Source organism: Microtus pennsylvanicus, chromosome 12 (genome assembly GCF_037038515.1).
Source record: "Microtus pennsylvanicus isolate mMicPen1 chromosome 12, mMicPen1.hap1, whole genome shotgun sequence".
Lineage (NCBI taxonomy): Eukaryota > Metazoa > Chordata > Mammalia > Rodentia > Cricetidae > Microtus > Microtus pennsylvanicus.
The window spans coordinates 64,413,193-64,435,824 of record NC_134590.1 but is presented as its reverse complement, the minus strand read 5'-3'; the positions used below and the strand labels follow the sequence as shown (position 1 = coordinate 64,435,824).

The following is a 22,632-nucleotide window of genomic DNA, read 5'->3' as shown; positions in this document are numbered from 1 at the left end:
TGGCATACATGGAAGAAATGTTGTATACATAATAAATAAATAAAATCTAAAAAAATTTTTAAAAAATTGCCAAAAGCCATATATGTCAGTGCTTAAGAAATTGTTATCACAGTTGTGCCTGGAACTAATTTCCAGGCCTTTATACTCTAGTGTGGGCCTATTCTTCACTGGGGTGCTTTTTAATAGACTGTAGAAATGTAGCCTCACCTCTCTTTGTGGTTTTCGTTTTAAGTTTTTCGGGACAGGGTTTCTTTGTGTAGTCCTGGCTGACCTGGAACTAGCTCTGTAGACCAGGCTGGCCTTACTCACAAAGCTCCACTTACCTCTGCTTCCCAAGTGCTGGGACTAAAAGCCTGCACTGCCAGCCTCTCGTCATTCTTAAAGGTTCTATTTTAGTGTGCAGGAAAGAAGACAATCGCAATTTAGAATTAAAGATAAAACTTTCCTAAGGAAGGGCACTTGTAAACTGCTTTCACCTCTATGAAGAAGCTAGACACTGGCTAAGGCTTGTTTCTTTGTTGCTTTTTGGGACAGGGTTATTCTATTATGTAGTTCTGGTTGGCCTGGAACCAAGCTGGCCTTGAACTCACAAAGGTCTACCTTCTCTGCCTCCTGAGTCCTGGAATTAAAGATATTCACCCCTAGGCCTAGTTACAACTTTATTTGTATACATGAGAAATACTTCACGAAGTGCTAGATAGCATGAAGGCTGTACTAGTTATTACTCTATGTGCTGCTTTGAATGAGAATGCCCCACAGGTTCATGCCCCCTTGGTGGAACTACATGGGAAGGATTAGGAGGTATGGCATTCTCGGAGGGGGTGTGTCACTGGAGCCATGTGTAAGGTTTCAAAAGACCGGCACCTGGTGTGCCCTCTCTACCTCCTGCTAGCAGATGAAGATGTGAGCTCTCGGCTGCTATCCAGTCCAGTGCCATCCAGTCCAGTGCTACCCAGTCCAGTGCCGGCCTGCCTGCCTGCTTGCTGCCTTACTCATCACATGATGACCTCCTAGCCCTCGAAATTGTAAACCAAATAAACCCTTCTGTCTATAAGTTGCCTTGGTTGTGGTGTTTTAACCTAAACTGGTGGGAATAAAGGTCCAGGCAGCAAGGTGTTCAGTGGAGGACCAGTGATGTGAAATAAAGAAGACAAAAGCAATAGCTGGAGCCAAGAGCTCTTGCATAAGATGATGACTTACGTGAAGCAAGTTTATTAAGAAACATAGCATAGGGCTGGAGAGATGGCTCAGTGGTTAAGAGCACAGGCTGCTCTTCCAGAGGTCCTGAGTTCAGTTCCCAGCGACCACATGGTGGCTCACAACCATCTGTAACGAGATCTGGCGCCCTCTTCTGGAACACAAACATATATGGAGGCAGAAGGTTGTATACATAATAAAAATAAATAAATAAATCTTTAGAAAAAAAAGAAACATAGCATCATAAATAGTATTTGTGGGGGTTGGGGAGAAATGACCATGGTCATCAGAGAGCTAAGTTACACATGTTGGCAAGAAAAACACTGGGTACCTCTGATACAGCTGTCTAGGGATCAATAACTATAGTCCAGGGAGAAGAGTTGAGTTTCCAGAAACAGTCAGAACCTTGCCTCTTAAGAGGCATCAGACAGGCCTTGCAAGTCTGCTCCTGGACAAGGACACAGAACTAAATCCTCTGTATCCTTTCATCAGTGCCTCTAAGAAAGCCTTGGGTAGTGGTCTCCCCATAGTGTTCACGCAGCAATAGAAAAGTAACATGCACTCGAGCTTCTCCCTGTAACTCACATGGAAATACTGTTTTTCCTTTCCTCACTTTGTCAAAGCCGAGGGTGATGAATGCACACAACGGGAACGAAGCATCAGCAAATCAGATCAAATCCAGACAGCATGCTTAGGGGCTGGAGAGATTGCTCAGCACTCACTGCGCTTGCAGATGACTCACGCTTGATTCCCAGCTCCCATGCTGAGCAGCACATAACCACCTATGACTCCAGCTCCAGGGTATCCAGTGCCTTGAATTTCCAGGCTTCCTGCACACACTCGAACATTTCCCTACCAGACACATGCACACATATACATAATTAAAACCAGGCATTAAAAAACATACTTAGCCGGGCGGTGGTGGTGCACCCAATTCCAGCACTTGGGAGGCAGAGGCAGGTGGATCTCTAAGTTCAGGGCCAGCCTGGTCTACAAGAGTTAGTTCCAGGACATGCCCCAAAGTTACAGAGAAACCATCTCCAAAAACCAACCAACCAACCAACAAACAAACAAAATAACAACAACAAAAAAGAAAACATGTACTCATTTCTTATCCTGGATATATTTACAAAATTTATGTAAAGATACTTGTAAGGCTAGTTTATAGTAAATTAAAAAACGGTTCCACTATTTTGACTGAATTAGTCTAATTACCTTAACAATACTTGAAGATGTAACTTCTGATGAGTTATCACCAAAAGGCTGGTATTCTATAAAATATAACTTTATTTTGTTGGCTTTTTTTGTTTGTTTGTTTTTGTTTTCCAAGACAGGGTTTCTCTGTGCAACAGCTCTGGCTGTCCTGGAACTTGCTTTGTAGACCAAGCTGGCCTCAAACTCACAGAAATCCTCCTGCCTCAACCCCCAGAGTGCTGGGATTAAATGTGTGCACTACCACTGCTCACCAGGCTTTTTTTTTTCTTTTTAATGTGCATTAGTGTTTTGCCATGGTTGTAGGATCCCCTGGAACTGGAGTTAACAGACAGTTGTAAACTGCCAGGTGGTTGCTGGGAATTGAACTTGGGTCTTCTGGAAGAGCAGTCAGTGCTCTTAATCACTGAGCCATTTCTACAGCCCTTTTGTTGACTCTATAGAACAAAGTCTTCCTTTGTAGCCTTGGCTCGCCTGGAATTCTCTAGGTAGACCAGACTAGCCTGGAATTTATGTTCACCTGTTGCCTCTCCAGTTTGGGATTAAAGGTATGTGCTGTCACACCTGGCCAGCTATTTCATTTTTGAGACAAGCTCTTTCCAAATTTCTGAAAGTAGTCTTAAAATTGGTAATTTTTCCTGCCTCAGCTTCCTGAGTAGCTAGGGAGTACATGCACTAGCAGGCCAGATTTACGCACTTCCTATTGCCTTTTATTTATTTACTTGTTTATGTGCATGGGCATGGCTTGTGGCCAGAGGTCAAAGGAGTGAGTTCTCTCCCACCACAGAAGTCCAGGGGATTGAGCTCCGCTCCCGTGGCTTAGTGACAGGTGCCTTTACCTGCTGAGCCATTTTGACAATTCAGCCAACTGTATCTAAACATTATTTATTTGCTTGCTATTCATATAGAGTCTCACTCTAGCCCAAGCTATACTGGAACTCACTAAATAGATACGATTGTTTTGAAACTGCAGTGATTCTCCTGCCTCAGCCTCTCACAATGGTTGCCACCAATAAATTGTTTTAAAAACTTTGAATTACAAAGTCACCATTTGTAAGAAGGGGGCGGGAAGTATTACCTGAGTTTAAACTTTTAAAAAAATATTTATTGGGGGGCTGGAGAGATGGCTCAGTGGTTAAAAGCATTGCCTGCTCTTCCAAAGGTCCTGAATTCAATTCCCAGCAACCACATGGTGGCTCACAACCATCTGTAGAGAGGTCTGGCGCCCTCTTCTGGCCTTCAGGAACAGACAGAATATTGTATACATAATAAACAAATAAATAAATATTAAAAAAACAAATAAAAAATATTTATTTTGTGTATGAGTGTTTCCCCTGCATATGGGTCAAAAGAGAGACCGACTTGGAATAACCCATCATGTGGACGCTGGATGAGCAAAAAGTGCTCTTAACTTCTGAGTCATGTCTCCCACCCCTTGGTTCTAATCGTCACACACCCAACCAATTGTTATGTTTTCCTTGTTTTTAATATGAAATCTCCTAGTCTTTTCTCAAAGTTATGTCTTTAAAGATACAGCACTAATTGGCCGATCTGATGCGGAGATTACCGACGTGCGCGTCACCATGCCCATGTCTGACACTGGTCTGTCCCATGCCAATTCATGCAGGAAGCGTTACTGGAGACCCGCAGCCAAGAAGCGTCCGTACTTCCGGCCAAGAGACCAATCGGAAGTCGAGCTCACAGAGAAGCCAGAAGCTTCAGTTCCCGGGGAAGCTGCGCGCACTAAAGACGACAGAGCAGCTTCCGGCGCGGGCCGCGTTGCCGTGGAGACGGGGGGCGGGGCGCCGGCGCAAGGCGCGAAACCCTGGGCCTCTGGCCTTCGCCTCTACATCTTCCCGGCGCTCGCTGAGGAGTCGGCTCCCTCAGGTACGAGGCTAGGCCTTACGCCCCGAGTCCTCGAATGGCTCGTCCCCCTGCTTTAAAGGCGGTAGAGCGCGGGTGCCTAGGAACTGGGCCCTGTGACGGCTCTTTCTCCTGTACAAATGCAGTAGGTGCTGCCTACCCACAAGGCTTCGGTCCGTGCGTGGAAGTGCGAGCGGAGCGTGCGTGAGGTTGTTCGGAGTCGGCTCAGCTCGCGCTGCCTTCGCAGGGCCTCTGCATCCTCCTCCCCCTGCTGGAGAGCGCCTCAGGGTGACTCTCCCGCCCTCACGAAGCTTATTAGCCAGGACAGATCCAGATTCGATTCAGGGGCGTGCCTGGGCGAGGGGCTCGTTGTGTACACTGATCTCAAGTGACCGAGCCGTTTGTACCGCAGGTCCTCATTTGGTGTAGTTTCTGAAAGTGTGTAGAGGCCGGAACGCCAGTGGCGGCTCTACCACCTGTTAGCCAATGACCTTGAGCACCCACCTGATTAAGGACAATAAGCACCTGCTGAGGTGACGGTGTTAAAGTGGGTCGTGCGTGGAAAGCGCTTAGGAGAAAGAGTGTCACCTTAATTGTGGTCCGTGTCCCTTAGATGGTGTGGTAATTACCAAGTGTTGAGCAAGTAGGATTTTAGGGAAGGCTTCCTGGAAGCAGTATTTGAAACTCACTCAGGTGCTTGATATATAAATGTCCTCTTTTTTTTTTATAGGATCTTTTATTTTTTTTTAAAAAAATTGTACACTACTGTAGCTAAGTGTATGTGTATCTCACACTATCATGGTTTTTAAAACATTAAAATATTAGCCGGGCGATGGTGGCGCACGCCTTTAATCCCAGCACTCGGGAAGCAGAGGCAGGTGGATCTCTGTGAGTTCGAGGCCACTCTGGTCTACAGAGCAAGTTCCAGGACAGCCAGAGATACACAGAAAAGCCCTGTCTCAAGACAAACAAACGAACACCCCACAAAAACTATATGTGAAATTGGTCAACAATGGGAAATAGTTAAGAAACCTTGCCCTGAGGCAGCTACCAGTTTGCTTTCTTACTATAAAATTTTGCCTTTCTGGACATTTCATTGAAGTGAAACCATTTAAATGGGATATGGTGGCACATGCCTTTAGTTGAGGTACTCTGGATGTAAAAACAGGCACTTCTCTGTCAGTTTGAGGACAGCCTGGACTACATAGTGAGTTCCAGGACATTCAGAGAGACATAGAGAGACCCTATTTCTTTTTTTTCTTTCTTTTTTTTTAATATTTATTTATTTATTTAGTATACAATGTTCTGTCTGTATGCCTACAGGCCAGAAGAGGGCGCCAGACCTCATTACAGATGGTTGTGAGCCACCATGTGGTTGCTGGGAATTGAACTCAGGACCTTTGGAAGAGCAGGCAATGCTCTTAACCACTGAGCCATCTCTCCAGCCCCGAGAGACCCTATTTCAAAACACACACACAAACACACACCCCCAAAGTGAAATCATAATATATGGACTCCTGTGACTGACTTATTTTATTTTGTATAATGTAGCCCTGGCTGTCCTAGAATCACAGAGTGGTCTTAAGTTCAGAGACCTACCTGCCTCTGCCTCCCACGTGCTAATAATGAGGATGTGTGCCACCATGCTCGACCCTAAGCATTCTTGTATAAGCTTGTATATAGACATAGTTTCAGTTTTCTTTGGTATATGGGTAGTAATGGAATTTCTGGATTAGTTTGTCCTTTATTATCATCTCAGGAGATCAGTCTTCATGTGCATCTGAGAGCTAATGTCTACCAATCATGTTTTATCTTGGGCTGTCTTTGTAATTAACATCATGTTTATTACAACTTAGAAACAAATTTATGTATTTAGGCTTTTTTTTTTTTTTAAGATTTGTTTTACATACAATGTTCTGCCTGTGTGCCAGAAGAGGGCACCAGATCTCATGATAGATGGTTGTGAGCCACCATATGGTTGTTGAGAATTGAACTCAGGACCTCTGGAAGAGCATCCAGTGCTCTTAACCTCTGAGCCATCCCTTCAGTGCCTTATTTTGGTTTTTTTGAGATGGGGGTTTCTCAGTGTAGCCTTGACTGTCCTGGAACTTGTTTTATAGACCAGCCTAGCCTGGAGCTCACAGAACTATACCTGTCCCTGACTCCTGAGTCCTGGGAATAAAGGTGTGTGCCACCACCGCCCAGCCCAGCCCCAGAGATTTATTTTATTTATTTATTTTTTTTGTTTTGAGACAGGGTCTTGCTACATGTTGGCTTCAACCTTGCAATGATTTGGGGCTCAGCACTTAAGAACACTTGTTCTTATTTTTTATTCATTTACTTGTTTATTTATTTATTATGTGTACAGTATTCTGCCTGCATGACAGAAGAGGGCACCGGATCTCATTACAGATCTCCAGTTCCAGGGAATCTGACATCCTCTTGTGACCGCCAAGGAAACTAGGGATTCATTTGGTACATGGACATACATGCACACACAGCATTCATATTCACAGAATAAATAAATGTGATTATTTCTGGGTTGGGGGTATAGACTGGTTTATCTCTGTGCAGCCCTAACTGTCCTGGAACTATCTCTGTAGACCAGGTTGGCCTCAAACTCACAGAGATCCACCTGCCTCTGCCTCTGCCTCTGCCTCCCGAGTGCTGATAAGGCGTGCGCCACCACTGCCTGGTTATAAATAAAAGTTTAAAAAAGAGGAAAGCTTGCAGAGCTCCTCCTTTCTCTGGATTACAACTGTGTGGCACCCTGCTCAGTTTATTCCCTGCTGCTGATTGAACCTAGAGCTCTTTTTTTTTTAATATTTATTTATTTATTATGTATACAATATTCTGTCTGTGTGTATGCTTGCAGGCCAGAAGAGGGCACCAGACCTCATTACAGATGGTTGTGAGCCACCATGTGGTTGCTGGGAATTGAACTCAGGACCTTTGGAAGGGCAGGCAGTGCTCTTAACCTCTGAGCCATCTCTCCAGCCCCCCTAGAGCTCTTTCCATGGCAGGAAAGCCCTAAAAACCATCTCCAGCCCTAACATCACTAAAAAGTTTACCTGACACAGATATGATCTTTTACAGTTCATTTATTACTCATTTTCCTTGAACTGTGGTCTTTTTTTTTTAAAGATTTATTTATTTATTGTGTATACAACATTCTGCCTCCATGTACCACACGCCAGAAGAGGGCGCCAGATTTTATTACAGATGGTTGTGAGCCACCATGTGGTTGTTGAGAATTGAACTCACGACCTCTGGAAGAGTAGCTAGTGCTCTTAACCACTGAGCCGTCTCTCCAGCCCCCAGAACTGTGGTCTTAATTATGATGATTATTTTACCTTTTTAGAGTATCATTATAAGTACATCACAGTTGTTCAATAGATGTCACGTTCACTCTGCTTGCCTCCACTGTGTATTGTCTTACCTCTTATTGCTTATATTTGTTTCCTACAGTTTTGTAACTAGCTGCCACCAAGTTGGTCATTTCAAACAATGCCACTCTTGTTCCCTCACATCTCTGGAGACCAGAAATATGAAGTTAAGGAGGCATCCTCTGTCAGAAGGTTTAGGGAAGATCTCTTCTATACTTTCTCTTAGAGTTTGAAATTGCCAGAAATCCTTTGTGTTCCCTAGCCTCCAGTCACAAATAAACAAACAAGCAAATAAATAAATGTAATTTTTAAAAATAAAAAAATTTAAACCGCATAAAGATTCTTATAATAACATTGACAACCAAAAAATTAATCTGGGAAGACTAAGACTCTTGACTGCTAATGATCTAGTTGTGAAGGAAAATTGAAGACACTGGAAGAATGAGCCTGTTATAGCTTGCTTTTTTGTAAAAATATTTATTTATTTATTATGTATACAATAGTTTGTCTGTGTGTATGCCTGTGGGCCAGAAGAGGGCACCAGACCCCATTACAGATGGTTGTGAGCCACCATGTGGTTGCTGGGAATTGAACTCAGGACCTTAGGAAAAGCCGGCAATGCTCTTAACCTCTGAGCCATCTCTCCAGCCCCACCCCCCCTTTTTTTAAGTTTAAAGTGTATTATAGCCAGGTGTGATGACACATGCCGTTAATCCCAGCATTCAGGAGGCAGAGGGAGGTTTGAGGGTTTGAGGCCAGCCTGGTCTATATAGGCAGTTCCAGGGTAGCTAGGCTTACATAGTGAGACCCTGTTTCAGAAAATAAAACAACAATAATAACAATAAAACTTTTCTGTCAAAAAAGCAATTTAGAAAACATTACACCAGAATCAACCAGATCCAAGACAGTCCATTGCTAACCATTAGTAGCTGCTTGGGAAGGAAGCTGTGGAGCTTCAGTTTGCTTTGTGCTTTCATTGTCAGACATACATTTATGTACCTCACCACCACAAAAACTAGTTACAAACGCTTGTGGTGGTGGACCTTTTTCATTGTTAGTGTCTGTGTCTCTCTCTGTGTGTGTATTTGTGTAGGCGTTCTATAAGCATGAAGATTAGAGGACATCTTTCTTTATCCTTTAAAAGATTTATTTATTTATTTATTTTTAGTTTTTCGAGACAGGGTTTCTCTGTCCCTTTGGAGCCTGTCCTGGAACTAGCTCTGTAGACCAGGCTGGTCTCGAACTCACAGAGATCCGCCTGCCTCTGCCTCCCGAGTGCTGGGAGTAAAGGCGTGCGCCACCACCGCCCGGCTATTTTTTATTTTCTATGGGTAGGAACATTTTGCCTGCATGTGTGATTGTGCACTCTATTCCCGGTGCTCTCCGGAGACTGACTAGGAGGACATCAACTCCCCTGAAAACTGCAATTACAGATGTTTGTTACCTACCGTGTGGGAACCAGATCCAGGTTCTCTGCAAAAATACCAAGTATAGAGGACAACTTCCTTTTTTTATTTTTCTTTTCATGATAGGGTTTCTCTGTGTAGCCTTGTCTATTCTGGAACTCCCTCTGTAGACCTGGCTGGCCTCGAACTCAGAGATCCACCTGCTTCTGCCTCGTGAGTGCTGGTATTTAAGGTGTGTACCACCACCCAGTGAGGACAACTTTCAAGAGCCATTTTTCTTCTTCCACCCTCTGTGAATCAACTCCGGGTTCAGGTTAGCACTCACTGGCCCTGAGTAACTGTTTTTTGTTTTTTTTTAATATTTATTTATTTATTATGTATACAATATTCTGTCTGTATGCCTGAAGGCCAGAAGAGGGCACCAGACCTCTTTACAGATGGTTGTGAGCCACCATGTGGTTGCTGGGAATTGAACTCAGGACCTTTGGAAGAGCAGGCAATGCTCTTAACCACTGAGCCATCTCTCCAGCCCCCCCCCCCTTTTTTTTTTTGAGACAGGGTTTTCCTGTGTAGCCTTGACTGTCTTGGACTGGCCTTAAACTCACAGAGATCTGGTTGCTGGAATTTTTTTTTTTCTTTTTTGTTTTTGTTTTTCAAGACAGGGTTTCTCTGTAGCTTTGGTGCCTGTCCCGGAACTAGCTCTTGTAGACCAGGCTGGCCTCGAACTCCCAGAGATTCACCTGCCTCTGCCTCCCAAGTGCTGGGATTAAAGGCGTGTTCCACCACCCCCTGGCTGGTTGCTGGAATTTAAAGGTGTTCACCACTGTTCTTGGCATAGATATAACTGTTTCTTTCTTTTTTTTAAGGCAGTGCTTCTATATGTAGCCTTGGCTATCCTGGGACTTGCACTGTAGACCAGGCTGGCCTCGAACTCACAGAGATCCTCCTGGGTCTGTCTCCTGAGTGCTGGGATTAAGATGTGCACCACCACTGCACAACTATGGGGAATTTCATGATTAGGTAGTGATTAGGGAGTCCTAGCCCATTGTGAGTGGGGTCATCCCTAGGCTGGTAGTCCTAGATTCTATAAGAAAGCCATGATGTTGTCGGGCAATGATGGCAGCACATGCCTTTAATTCCAGCACTGGGGAGGGGGCAGAGGCAAGGGGATCTCTGTGAGTTCAAGGCCAGCCTGGTCTACAGAGTGAGTTCCAGGACAGCCAGGGCTGTTACAACAGGGAAACCCTGTCTTAAAAAACCAAAAAGAAAAAGAGTCATGATGAATAAGCCAGTAACCCATACCCTTCCATGACCTCTAGATCGGCTCCTGTTTCCAGGTTCCTGCCCTGTTTGAGTTTCTGTTCTGACTTTCTTCCTCGAGCTGCTTTGGTCATGGTGCTTCACCACAGCACTAGCAACCCTAACTAGGCCCATAAGAGACTTTCCATGCCTGGTATTGAATTAAGAAGTAGAGGGCATAGCCGGGCGGTGGTGGCGCACACCTTTAATCCCAGCACTCGGGAGGCAGAGGCAGGTGGATCTCTGTGAGTTTGAGGCCAGCCTGGTCTACAAGAGCTAGTTCCAGCACAGGCTCCAAAACCACAGAGAAACCCTGTCTCGAAACCCCCCACCCAAAAAAAAAGAAGTAGAGGGCAGAGACCTCAGAGTTGACAGACAGCTATTTACAAGTGTGACCCTCGGGAGTGTGCAAACAATTCACTCCCTTCTTTCCCTTTCCTGCAGTTATAAGAGGAAGACAAAGGCTTTGGTTCATCAGTAATCCATTCACAAAAGAACATATCAACTGCTGGTTGAATTTCCATCAAAAGGGTTCAGCAGAGAATGGAGAAGAAGATTGACTCCAGGTACATGATAGGGCAAAAATGACAGCTGAAGTTATGGTTCAATTGCTGGGTCATGGGCATGTGCCAACACACCTGGATAATGTTGGAAATACAATGTTTGATTATAAAGTATGATGTTTTAGTAGGGGGGGTGGTGCTTTGTGTGTGGGCATAGTCAGCCTCTGTCTCCATGAGCTTAACAACAAAGCTTTGGTGAGTGTTAATGTATTGTATGAAGAGATTTTTTTTCTCTCTGTTCAAATTTAAGGTCTTTTAGGGGTGGTGTGGTTAAGAATCCTTGTTCTCTGAAGGCACTGCCCCTCAAAAAGTCTGCTGCCCTCTCTGCAATCCAGAGGGAGTTACCTAGAAGCTGTCATCCTCTATATTCTCATGCCTCACAAAATTGGGTTCAACACCGATTAAGAGAACTGCGCAGCAGGTGAGACTTTTTGTTTTTCCCTTCTTCCCCAAATTGAAGGTATAATTCTTATTTTTCCTTTTCCAGTTGGTTGGAGAACTCTTCAGAGTGGAATAGTCAGATAAAAAGAATATTTAGGGCCACCTTTGATGGTGCTTGACTTTAATCCAAACGGTTAGGAAGCAGAGGCAGACAGACGTCTGTGAGTCTGAGAGAAGCCTGTTCTGTTCTACACAGAGAGCTCTAGGCCAACCAGGGTCACTTTGTCTTAAAAAAAAAAAAGAATATTTAGGAAACTGCAGATACAGTCTACATCATCAAGTTTTCATCTATGGTCTCCAGTTGTGACTTATACAATTGGCTGAGTCCTGAAGAATCGTGTAAGACTTAGCCAGACAAAAGGTAGGAAGAAGAGGGTTTCAGGCTGAGCCCAGAGATTGACAAGAATGAGTGCATGTGAGTGTGCAAGTGAGCGTGCGAGCAGCAGGCCGTGCCTTCAGCACTGTCACAAGGGGATGGCAGACATCCTCCGCTGATGACTGTCAGTGGCACAGCGTTGCACAGGGGTTTGCGTAGAGAGCTCTGAGTGATCACTGCTCCTCACACAGTGTTCGGGAAAGGCTAAGTACATGGATCTTTGCCAGGGGTTTTAAACAGGAAGAAAAATGAGAAAAGAGTTATTCCCCACAAATCTGATGTCTCCGCCTCTTCATTGACAAAATACTTTGTATTGAAAGGTGTTTTGTGTCGTCTTGTTTAAAGTGAATCAGGAGTGGTGACACAGGCCTGTGGTCCTAGCCATGTGGCAGATAAAGCAAGAATATGGCAGGTCAAAGCTATTCTGGGTGACAAGTGACATCTGTCAAAAAAAAAAAAACCCAAAACTGTCCTTCTATCTTTTCTAAAATAATGACAAAGGAAAATAGGGCATGTGCTCCAGTGTGAGTCTTCTCTTTGTCCGCAGGATAAAAAGAAACAATTCTGTGGGATTCTAAAAAGATAATGTTTATATGCCCTTGTGTTGAGTTCTCCTATTGCTGGGTCTAAGCTCCCATAATCGGGCACAGAAAAATTCCTGCAGCTAATTGTGTAGGACTCAACTCTCTGCAATCTTTGAGACTTACACTCTCTGAATGTATTTACAGCAATGCCTGTTTTTAAAGTGTTTGGGTTTGCAAGTTAGTGGTAGAGTGCCTGCTTAAAACTGCGAGAGGCCTTGGGTACCATTCACACACACAAAGGGTGGGGAGGAGATGACTCCAGCGGAGAAACTGATGCACTGATGCACAAACACATACACACAGCGTTGTCTGGGAAGATGACTGCACTGTAGAAATTGATAAAGGCCAAACTTTCTTTATTCATACATTTTCTTTACTGGACTTGTAAAATAAAAAAAAACCCATGAACTGGAGTGGTAAAGTGCAGCATGCTTTTAATCTTAGCACGTAGGAGGCAGAGAAATGTGGGTTTCTGTGAATTCCAGGTGAGCTGGAGCAAAACCCTGAAGTCAAAAGGAAAGTGTTTAAAAACAATCTTCTTGATAGTAGGTTTTTGTTTTGTTTTTCAAGACAAGGTTTCTCTGTGTAACCTTGGCTGTTCTACAACCTTGTAGACCAGGCTGGCCTCGAACTCAGAGATCCGCCTCTACCTCCCCAGTGCTGGGATCAAAGGAACGCACCACCAACACCCAGGTTAATTTTAGTTTACAAACCATTTCTGTTTGATGTAAGATTAGCTATGATATCATCTTTTGATGCAGACTGTGGTCCCTCTCCTTGACACCTTAAAGATTCCATCTCCTTTCCAGAAAACTCCCGTTAGCTAGGTTGAGTGTTCAGATGGGTGTGTCTTTCTTTTCTTTCAGGTGTGTGGCCAGAAAGTTCTTGTATTTGTGGATTCGAATGATTTTTGGAAGAGTAACTCCCTCCAGAGCCAGGTATTGTTAGCTCAGGAAAGTGAGCTGCTGTTGGGCTTCTTCTGTTTCTGTTATTTTATTTAAAAAATTTTTTGCCGGGCGGTGGTGGCACACGCCTTTAATCCCAGCACTCGGGAGGCAGAGGCAGGCGGATCTCTGTGAGTTCGAGACCAGCCTAGTCTACAAGTGCTAGTTCCAGGACAGGCTCCAAAACCACAGAGAAACCCTGTCTCGAAAAACCAAAAAAAAAAATTTTTTTTTGGCCGGGTGGTGGTGGTGCATGGCTTTAATCCCAGTACTCAGGAGGCAGAGGCAGGTGGCTCTCTGTGAGTTCGAGACCAGCCTGGTCTACAGAGTGAGTTTCAGGACAGGCTCCAAAGCTACAGACAAACCCTGTCTTGAACCCCCCCACACACAAAAAAAAAACCCAAAAAAACCCAAAAAACAAAAATTTTCAATGAAAATATAATTATATCTCTTCTCCCCTTACCTCATCAACATTATCATCATCCTCCCCCCTCTCTTTCTCTCTCTCTGTGTAATTTTATTTATTTATTTATTTTTGTTTTTTTGAGACAGGGTTTTTGTGTGTCCTGGAATTCGCTTTATAGACTAGCCTGGCCCCAAAGAGATTCCCTTGCCTCTGCCTCCCAAATACTCGGATTAAAGGCGTGCGCCGCCACTACCACCTGGCTAATCTATATATTTTTTTTTTAACGATAGAGTCAGCTGAGTGGCGGTGGCACATGCCTTTTAATCCTTGGGAGGCAGAGGCAGGCAGAGCTCTGTGAGTTCGAGGCCAGCCTGGTCTACAAGAGCTAGTTCCAGGACAGGCTCCAAAGCTACAGAGAAACCCTGTTTCAAAAAACCAAAAATAAAATATAGGGTCTCACTTTGTATTTCCAGCTGGTGTAGAACTCACTGTGTAGGCTAGGCCGGCCCCCAGCTCAGCAAATACAGGTGTGTACCACTATGCCCACCACTTCATTATTATTTTTGTTGTTTTTGTTTTTAAAACAGGATTAAAGGGGGGCTGGAGAGATGGCTCAGAGGTTAAGAGCACTGCCTGCTCTTCCAAAGGTCCTGAGTTCAATTCCCAGCAACCACATGGTGGCTCACAACCATCTGTAAAGAGGTCTGGCGCCCTCTTCTGGCCTTCAGGCATACAGACAGAATATTGTATACATAATAAATAAATATTTAAAAAAAAAACAGGATTAAAGGATTAAAGGTCTGGATCACTAAGGCTAGCAAGCAGGCTTCTAAGGGATAATAAAATATAAGATAAATATGTCAGAATTGGACAAAACAGATAAACAGAAGGAAATAGCCCAAGAGAAGGCACAAGAAAGAGACTCAGTCATTCACACACTCAGGAATCCCATAAAAACACTAAATTGGAAGCCATAATATATATATCCAAAGGACCTGTAGGGTAAAAAGAAGGGGAAAATATGTAAATAAGATAGGATTAATCTTGGACAGGAACCAAAAAGCTACGGAGAAACCCTGTCTTGAAAAACAAAAACAAAACAAAACAAAAAAATAAGGTGGATATGGTTGTAGAGGACCAACAGTCCTTGTGCATACAGATAAGCCCTGGAGAAGCCAGGAAAAGTTAAACATAATGGAAGAAAATTTTACCTGTTCTCCTAAAATTCTTTTTTTTTTTTTTTTTGGTTTTGCGAGGCAGGGTTTCTATGTGGTTTTGGAGCCTGTCCTGGAACTAGCTCTTGTAGACCAGGCTGGTCTCGAACTCACAGAGATCCGCCTGCCTCTGCCTCCCAAGTGCTGGGATTAAAGGCGTGCGCCACCACCGCCCGGCTTCTCCTAAAATTCTGGGGGAAAATGTAGTTTAAAACCTGGTGACCCTTTGCTATCTGTAGGGCCAGGCTTTACCTGTATCCCCATCTTAGATAGGGATTCTAGTGCTGCGAAGAGACACCATGACCACAGCAATTCTTTTTTTTGTTGTTGTTTTTTTTTTTGGATTTTTCGAGACAGGGTTTCTCCGTAGTTTTTGGTTCCTGTCCTGGAACTAGCTCTTGTAGACCAGGCTGGCCTCGAACTCACAGAGATCCACCTGCCTCGGCCTCCCGAGTGCTGGGATTAAAGGCGTGCACCACCACTGCCCGGCGGCAATTCTCATAAAAGAAAACATTTAACTGTGGCTAGCTTTCAGAGGGTCGTCCATTATCATCATGACGGGATATGCTGGAGTGCAGACAGACATAGTGCTGCAGAAGGAGCTGAGAGTTCTACATCTTGATCCACAGACAACAGAAGGAGCCTGTCTTCCCCTGGCCAGGCTTGAACTTATAAGACCTCAAAGCTCGCCTCCACAGTGACACACATCTTCAACAAGGCCACACCTCCGAATAGTGCCACTCCCAATGGGCCCACACACATGAGTCTTTGGGGGCCATATCTCCAGAATTTGTTTCAGTTATCCTTGACCCTTTCCGCTAAATCTTGAGCATTGTTTCTAGGCCATAAACCCATCCTTATGAGTGATTTCACTTGTGCTTAACAACAGCCTAAGTGACTTCTGTATTGTTTTAGGGCCAGGGCAATCCCAACATCCACATTCTGTTTACCTCCATCATTGTCCGTAGATCCTAAATCTTGAGCACTATCTTAGAGTCAGCAGTACCCATCTTTGTGAAAGAAGCCAGGTGTTCTTTATAAAGAATTTCAATATAAACATGTCTTTAAGCTTTGCTATACTCCCAGGACTGAATTAATTGTTATCGAAAACCTTCCAGAATTGTACTGTGCTCAAATATGGCTAAAACAAAAGACCTGACATCAGACTCCCAAAGTCTGAACCGAGTTTCATACTTGTCTCTGTGGCTCTTAAAATCTGTATGGACCTCCTCCCCATCCCTGCCCCACATATGATGGCATATACCTTTAGTCCCAACACTCCTGAGGCAGAGATAGAGGCAGGCCAATCTCTGTGTGTTCAAGGCCAGCCTGGTCTTCAAAGCAAATTCCAGGTCAGCCAGAACCGTTATACAGAGAAACCCTGTTTAGAAAAAACAAAGACAATCAAAAGTTAATAATAAATTTAGAAAAAAAGAAAAAGCTCTGAAATAACATTGAGAGACAAGGAACCCCAAAGGTGCTGTTGTGCTCCTTAAACCAGTTTTTAAAAGGAACAGTGAGTGTTAGGAGGGGGAAAAGTATCAGTAACCTACAGAATTATGAAAAAAAAAAAAGAAACAACAACTTAAAATGTAATTGACAGGCCCAGCTTTTATGACTTACTTTGACAGCATTTTTAGCATAGCACTGACTCACTTTTGTTATCTTTTTTCTGACAGGGTCTCCCTGTGTAGCCCTGGCTGGCTTGTGTAGACCAGGCTAGCCTCAACTGTACCGAGATCCTGCCTTTGCCTCCCAGTGCTGGGATTAAAAGTACTTAAAACTGCTGGGCCATGGTGGCGCAAGTTTTTAATCCCAGCACTCGGGAGCAGAGGCAGGTGAATTCCTGTGATTTCGAGGCCAGCCTGGTCTACAAGAGCTAGTTCCAGGTGTCCTAGGATTGTTAACCCTGTCTCAATACCGCCCCACCCCCACCCCCAAAAAAAGTACCACCATAGCTGGCCTTTTTGTTGTTGTTGTTGTTGTTGCTGTTGTTTTTGGAGACAGGATTTCTCTGTATAGCCCTGTTTTTCCTGAAAATCACTCTGTAGACCAGGCTGGCCTCAAATTCACAGAGATCCACCTGCCTCTACCTTCCAAGTGCTGAGATTAAAGGCATATGGCACCACTGCCCTGTAGGCATTTTCTTTAGTTTCTATTTTCTCTTATGACTTGTTGTAGTTATAATTGTCCTCTCCAGATTCCAATTAAATTAGCATCTGTGTTCCCATTAAGTACTCACTAGTTTGCTTTGTTACTGTAACCTTCTAGAAATTAAATGTAATTACCACTTTTTGAACTAGAAACATGTTTTAGGACTGGGCATGGTGCACATATCTATAACCCCAGCATTTGGCAGGCTAAACCAGGAGAATTAGGAGTTTGTTTAAGGAAAACAAAACATGGCCTGGGAGATGGCTTGGAGGGTAAAGGTGCTTGCTGTGCCTGGAGTGGTGGCGCACACCTTTAATCCCAGGACTCAGGAGGTAGAGGCAGGAGGATCTCTGAGTTTGAGGCCAGCCTGGTCTTTGTAGGGAGCCTGTCTTGAAAACAGAAAACAAGAACAGGGCTTGCTGTCAAGCCCCCGGGCTTGAGCTCAGTCTCTGCAACCGACCCTGCAGTGCTTCTCCTTACATAGTTAAGAGGGAATAAAGAGTTTCTTATTTAAAGTGCTGAAAATTGTAATAGATTTTAATGTTTATTATTGTGTTTGTATATGGTGTGTGGGGTGTGCATATGCCACAATCCATGTATAGAGGTCACTTTGTGGGGTCACTTCTCTCTACCTTTCTTGGCGCTGAGATCAAGCTTAAGTCCTCAGTTTTCTGTGGCTTTATCTACTGGGTCATCACACCTACTCCCCAGAATTGTAGTTTTGATTCCCTCACAGTGTGTGAAGATTTCCTTAGTGTCTGTAACTGTTGGAGTCCTTGGTGCAATTGATTGTTCTGTTCCTAGTGTGTGTAGCACTGAACTTGTGATGCGACTCAATGTGCCTCTTTCCACACTGTGGTGTCTTAACCGAGAAGGTAAGGGCGCTGTGAAGCTGCCTGGGCAGAGACCTCAGCCCTGCCACTTCCCCTCAGCTTTCTGATGTTCTGCCTTCTCCCTAGGTTTTTCCATGAGCGGAGAATTCTACAGAAGGTCTTTGGAGAGTGGAGGGAAGAATGGTGGGTCTCCCAGAGGGAGTGGAAACTCTGTCTTCGAGCTGACTGCCATTACAGGTGTCTCATCACTTATGCTTGCTGAAACAGATTTTACACTGCACCGGCTACCCAATGTCGTGCTTCTCTTCCAAGGGAGCTAAGTTTTGGGTTTTTCCTGGCCTTTAGAAATCCTTTTGGGAAGAGTGAATCCATACTTATTTGCAGTTACATCCTTGTTCATGCACACATGTGTGTGTTCTCTGAGTCAGAAAGCTATGCTGAAAGTGAAGTCTACTCACTTCCAGGTATTTTTAAATCTGAGAGGTTTGTTTTTTAAAATAATTAGTTCTAAACTGGGTGGTGGTGGTGCACACCTTTAATCCCATCACTCTGGAGACAGAGGCAGGTGGATCTCTGTGAGTTTAGGGCCAGCTTGGTCTACAGAGCTAGTTTTAGGACAGGCTACACAAAGAAACCCTGTCTTGAAAAACGAAAAACAAATAACGACATCTTAAATTTTGCAAGAAAATGGATAGAGCTAGAAAACATCATTTTGAGTGAGGTAACACAGACACAGAAAGTACATGTACTCAGTCATAAGTGGTTTGTAAGCATAAAGCAAAGAAAACCAGCCTACAAATTAAAATCCTAGAGAACTTAGACAATAATGAGGACACTAAGAGAGACTTACATAGATCTAATCTACATGGGAAGTAGAAAAAGACAAGATCTCCTGAGTAAATTGGGAGCATGGTGACATTGGGAGAGGGTTGAAGGGGAGGGAAGCAGAGAAAAACGTAGAGCTCAATAAAAATCAATAAAATAATTAAAAAGAAATGTGTATAAAAAAAAGAAAAACAAAAAACAGACAAACAAAAAAGAAATTAGTCCTGGTGCCGGGCAGTGGTGGCGCACGCCTTTAATTCCAGCACTCGGGAAGCAGAGGCAGGCAATCCTGTGAGTTCGAGGCCAGCCTGGTCTACAAGAGCTAGTTCCAGGACAGGCTCCAAAACCACAGAGAAACCCTGTCTTGAAAAAAACAAAAATAAAGCCGGGCGGTGGTGGCGCATGCCTGTAATCCCAGCACTTGGGAGGCAGAGGCAGGCGGATCTCTGTGAGTTCGAGGCCAGCCTGGTCTACAAAGGGAGTTCCAGGACAGGCTCCAAAGCTACAGAGAGCCGGGCGATGGTGGCGCACGCCTTTAATCCCAGCACTCGGGAGGCAGAGGCAGGCGGATCTCTGTGAGTTCGAGACCAGCCTGGTCTACAGAGCTAGTTCCAGGACAGGCTCCAAAGCCACAGAGAAACCCTGTCTCGAAAAACCAAAAAAAAAAAAAAAAAAAAAACAAAGCTACAGAGAAACCCTGTCTCGAAAAACCAAAAAAAAAAAAAAAAAAAAAAATTAGTCCTGGCATACTGATTATGGTCAAGAAAGGGTGTGTCCCACATGGAACATTGGGAAAATAGAGAGGCTGAGTCAGGGAGCTGAGTGGGAGAGCAAGTGGTTAGCCTGCAGTAGGTTTAATCCCTAGCACCGAAACACAATTAAAAACCAGAATATGGAAAAAGAACCTTTTAATCCTTGCCATTCACATTGCAAGGAGTAAATGGAGAGAAAGCTAAAAAGTACATCAAATGCCCATTTTTAGGGTAGGTGCTCTAACTCAGCAGGTAAAGGCACTGCTGCTACTTGGTAAGCCAAGTTGGCTTCCCAAAACCCACTTAGGAGAGAGCCAGCTCCTTCCTGAACATTGTCCTCTGACCCCCACACTTTTGCTGTGACCCACACTCTCCTACACACACAATAAATACAATAGCTAAATTCTTTGTTTTTTATTTATTTATTTTTTTTGTTTTTTTGAGACAGGGTTTCTCTGGTTTTGGAGCCTGTCCTGGAACTAGCTCTTGTAGACCAGGCTGGTCTCAAACTCACAGAGATCTGCCTGCCTCTGCCTCCCAAGTGCTGGGATTAAAGGCGTGCGCCACCACCGCTGGGCTTTTTGTTTTGTTTTTTTGAGATAGGATCTCAAAACTTACACTCTGGAACACAAAGGGGGAAAATTCATTGTGCTGTAGAGAGGAGGGATGGTGGCGTTTTGTTATTTTGTGTGTCTGGGGACTTTGCCTGCATGTATGTCTGTGCACTGTGGACATGAAGTGCCTGCAGAAGCCAGAAGAGGGTGTTGGCCCTGGAATTGGACTTACAGGTGGAGTGAGCTGCCCGTTGTGTTAGTGATGGGAGCCTAACCCAGGTCCTCTGGAAAAGCAGCCAGTGTTGTTAAACATGGAGCTATCTCTCTAGCTCCAGTTATTATTTTAAGATGATTCTGCTGTCAAGGGTCAGAACAGCCCATTACTTAGGATTTCCATGTGCTTATCCTAGGTAGCATCCTCACTCCAAACGACCCCAATGTCTGCTGCTCAATTGTTTTTTTTAATATTTATTTCTTTATTTATTATGTATACCATATTCTGTCTACATGCCAGAAGAGAGATCCTGATCAAATTACAGATGGTTGTGAGCCACCATGTGGTTGCTGGGAATTGATCTCAGGACCTCTGGAAGAGCAGCCCGTGCTCTTAACCTCTGAGCCATCTCTCCAGCCCCTGCTGCTCAATTCTTTATCAACTACAGGTTTTCCCCTTCTAGCACGCCCCTAAGTATAAAAGTGACTGGGTTTGTTGGGTAGAGTTCCTTTGTCTTACCATAAGCACTCTTTGCATCTTGGCTCCTCAGATACTACTTATACAACCTGATGTTCCAGAACTGGAAGACCTTCGTGCAGCAGAGACGGCAGATGAGGAAGGGGCTCCACAGAGCTGAGCGTCATGGTGAGAGAGAAGACGTGCTTGACTTCCTTTCTTGTTCACGGAGTGTGATCTAGTTGAATCCCTTGCCATCATGGTCAGATTGTGTGTCTCTGTATGGCATAGCTTGTTCACTTGAAGCTCCTTAGGCAGATGTGAGCAGACTGTACCTGGCCTGCTGGTGCGCTTAAAGTGAACACAGCACAGCTGCACCCCCACAGTGTGGACCTGCACTTCCTCCTTTCCCTGTAGATGACAAGCCTTGCTTAGGTTAGTTCCGTTCCTCATGCTTCAGAAGCATTTATCTGCCTGACAGTGATCCTCACCTTCTGATGATGTTGGTACTTCTTCATCACCTCTTTGCACTTATTCCCTCTCTTTTCCTTATACACATAGCTGTAAGACTGCTTGGACGAAGATTAAACCATGCCACCCTGCAACTTCACTTGGCCTCTCTTAGTGAACGCAACACTTCGGTGTGACATTCATGGTTTCCCTGTTCTCTCCCCCTAGCCTTGACCACACTGAATGTGCACTTCTTACCTTTCCTCGAGATCCAAAAGTTTCAGGCTCATTTTCATTTATTGATTAATTGTTATTATTATTATTGGTTTTTTGAGACAGGGTTTCCCTGTGTAACAGTCCTAGCTGTCCTAGAACTAGCCCTTGTAGACCATTCTGGCTTCAAACTCACAGAGATTCGCCTGCTTCTGCCTCCCAAGTGCTGGGATTAAAGGCGTGCTAAAGCGTGCGCCACCACCACCCGGCTAATTAATTTTTTTTAAATGTGTCTTTGTGCCATGTGCATGCAGAGGCCAGAAGAGAGCGTTTGATCCCCTGGAACTGGACTTTCAGTTAGTTGTAAGCTGGGAATTGACCTGGGTCTTCTGGAAGAGCAGCGAGTGCTCTTAACTGGAGAGTCATTTCTCCAGCTTTGATTCAGTTACATTTGAAGTGTTACCTTCCTAAGCTAGGTGTATTGATACATGCCTGTAATCTCAACACTCAAGAGGTGAAGGAAGGAAAATGGAAAATTTCAGACTAGTTGGGGCTACGTAGAAAGTTCAAATCTAGCCTCAGCTAGGTCACAAAATAACTAAATAAGTGATGAATGTTACCGTCCCTGTCTAGCTTTCTCCCCTCTCCCCAGGATGTTGGGTTCTTAGTTTAATATGAGACAGTTTCTATATTTAATCGGTAAGTAGCTAATGGTTTATTTTGTTGTTGTTGTTTCTAATTCTCATAAAGTAAGAGGCTTTTTTGGTGTACAATTCTATGATTGTGGCAAATCCAGAGTCATTTTTGTATACAGAAACACAAATGTCTATTTTAGAAATGGGACAGCTATGCTGGTGCATGCCTGCAGTCACAGCACTGGAGAGGCGAGGGAGCAAGCAGAGAGCTGGCTGTGGTTGCACACTCAGTTCCTGTTTCAAAAAATAAAATCAGTTGAGCATACATGATTTTACTACCAGCACTCGAGAGGCAGGTGAATCTCTCTGAGTTCATAGAGTAACCTAAGCTACATAGTTCAGGCCAGCCAGGGCTATAAAGTGAAACCATGCCTCAAAGAAACAAAAGAAACTAAAACCTCCTACGAAATAATAATAATTGATCCCTACAAATAGTTATCTGAGTTATCTATATAGATAGTTCAGATATTTTATTTTGGTTTTACTTTGGTTTGCCTTTCTCTAATAATTAATGGTATCTTTTCTCGTTCTCACTATTAATGTATATGCACTTCCACATATGCACACATATCTATCATCTGCCTGCCTATATCAG

The 22,632-nt window shown here is 44.1% G+C and overlaps 1 protein-coding gene across 5 annotated transcripts in view; it reads left to right on the top strand.

The window, feature by feature from the left end:
• Nucleotides 1-4,190: 4,190 nt before the first annotated feature.
• Nucleotides 4,191-22,632, top strand: part of Sfi1 (SFI1 centrin binding protein) — a 67,355-nt gene continuing 48,913 nt past the window's right edge. For 4 of the 5 annotated variants that reach the window (XM_075944036.1, XM_075944033.1, XM_075944032.1 and 1 more), the window contains exons 1-6: nucleotides 4,196-4,296; nucleotides 10,808-10,929; nucleotides 11,177-11,347; nucleotides 13,194-13,265; nucleotides 18,005-18,115; nucleotides 20,774-20,868. In XM_075944036.1, the coding sequence (XP_075800151.1) occupies nucleotides 10,907-10,929; nucleotides 11,177-11,347; nucleotides 13,194-13,265; nucleotides 18,005-18,115; nucleotides 20,774-20,868 (472 nt within the window). In that variant the 5' untranslated portion in view covers nucleotides 4,196-4,296; nucleotides 10,808-10,906. Of the gene's footprint in view, nucleotides 4,297-10,807; nucleotides 10,930-11,176; nucleotides 11,348-13,193; nucleotides 13,266-18,004; nucleotides 18,116-20,773; nucleotides 20,869-22,632 lie in introns of all 5 variants that reach the window. The other variant, XM_075944035.1, reaches the window with a different exon arrangement.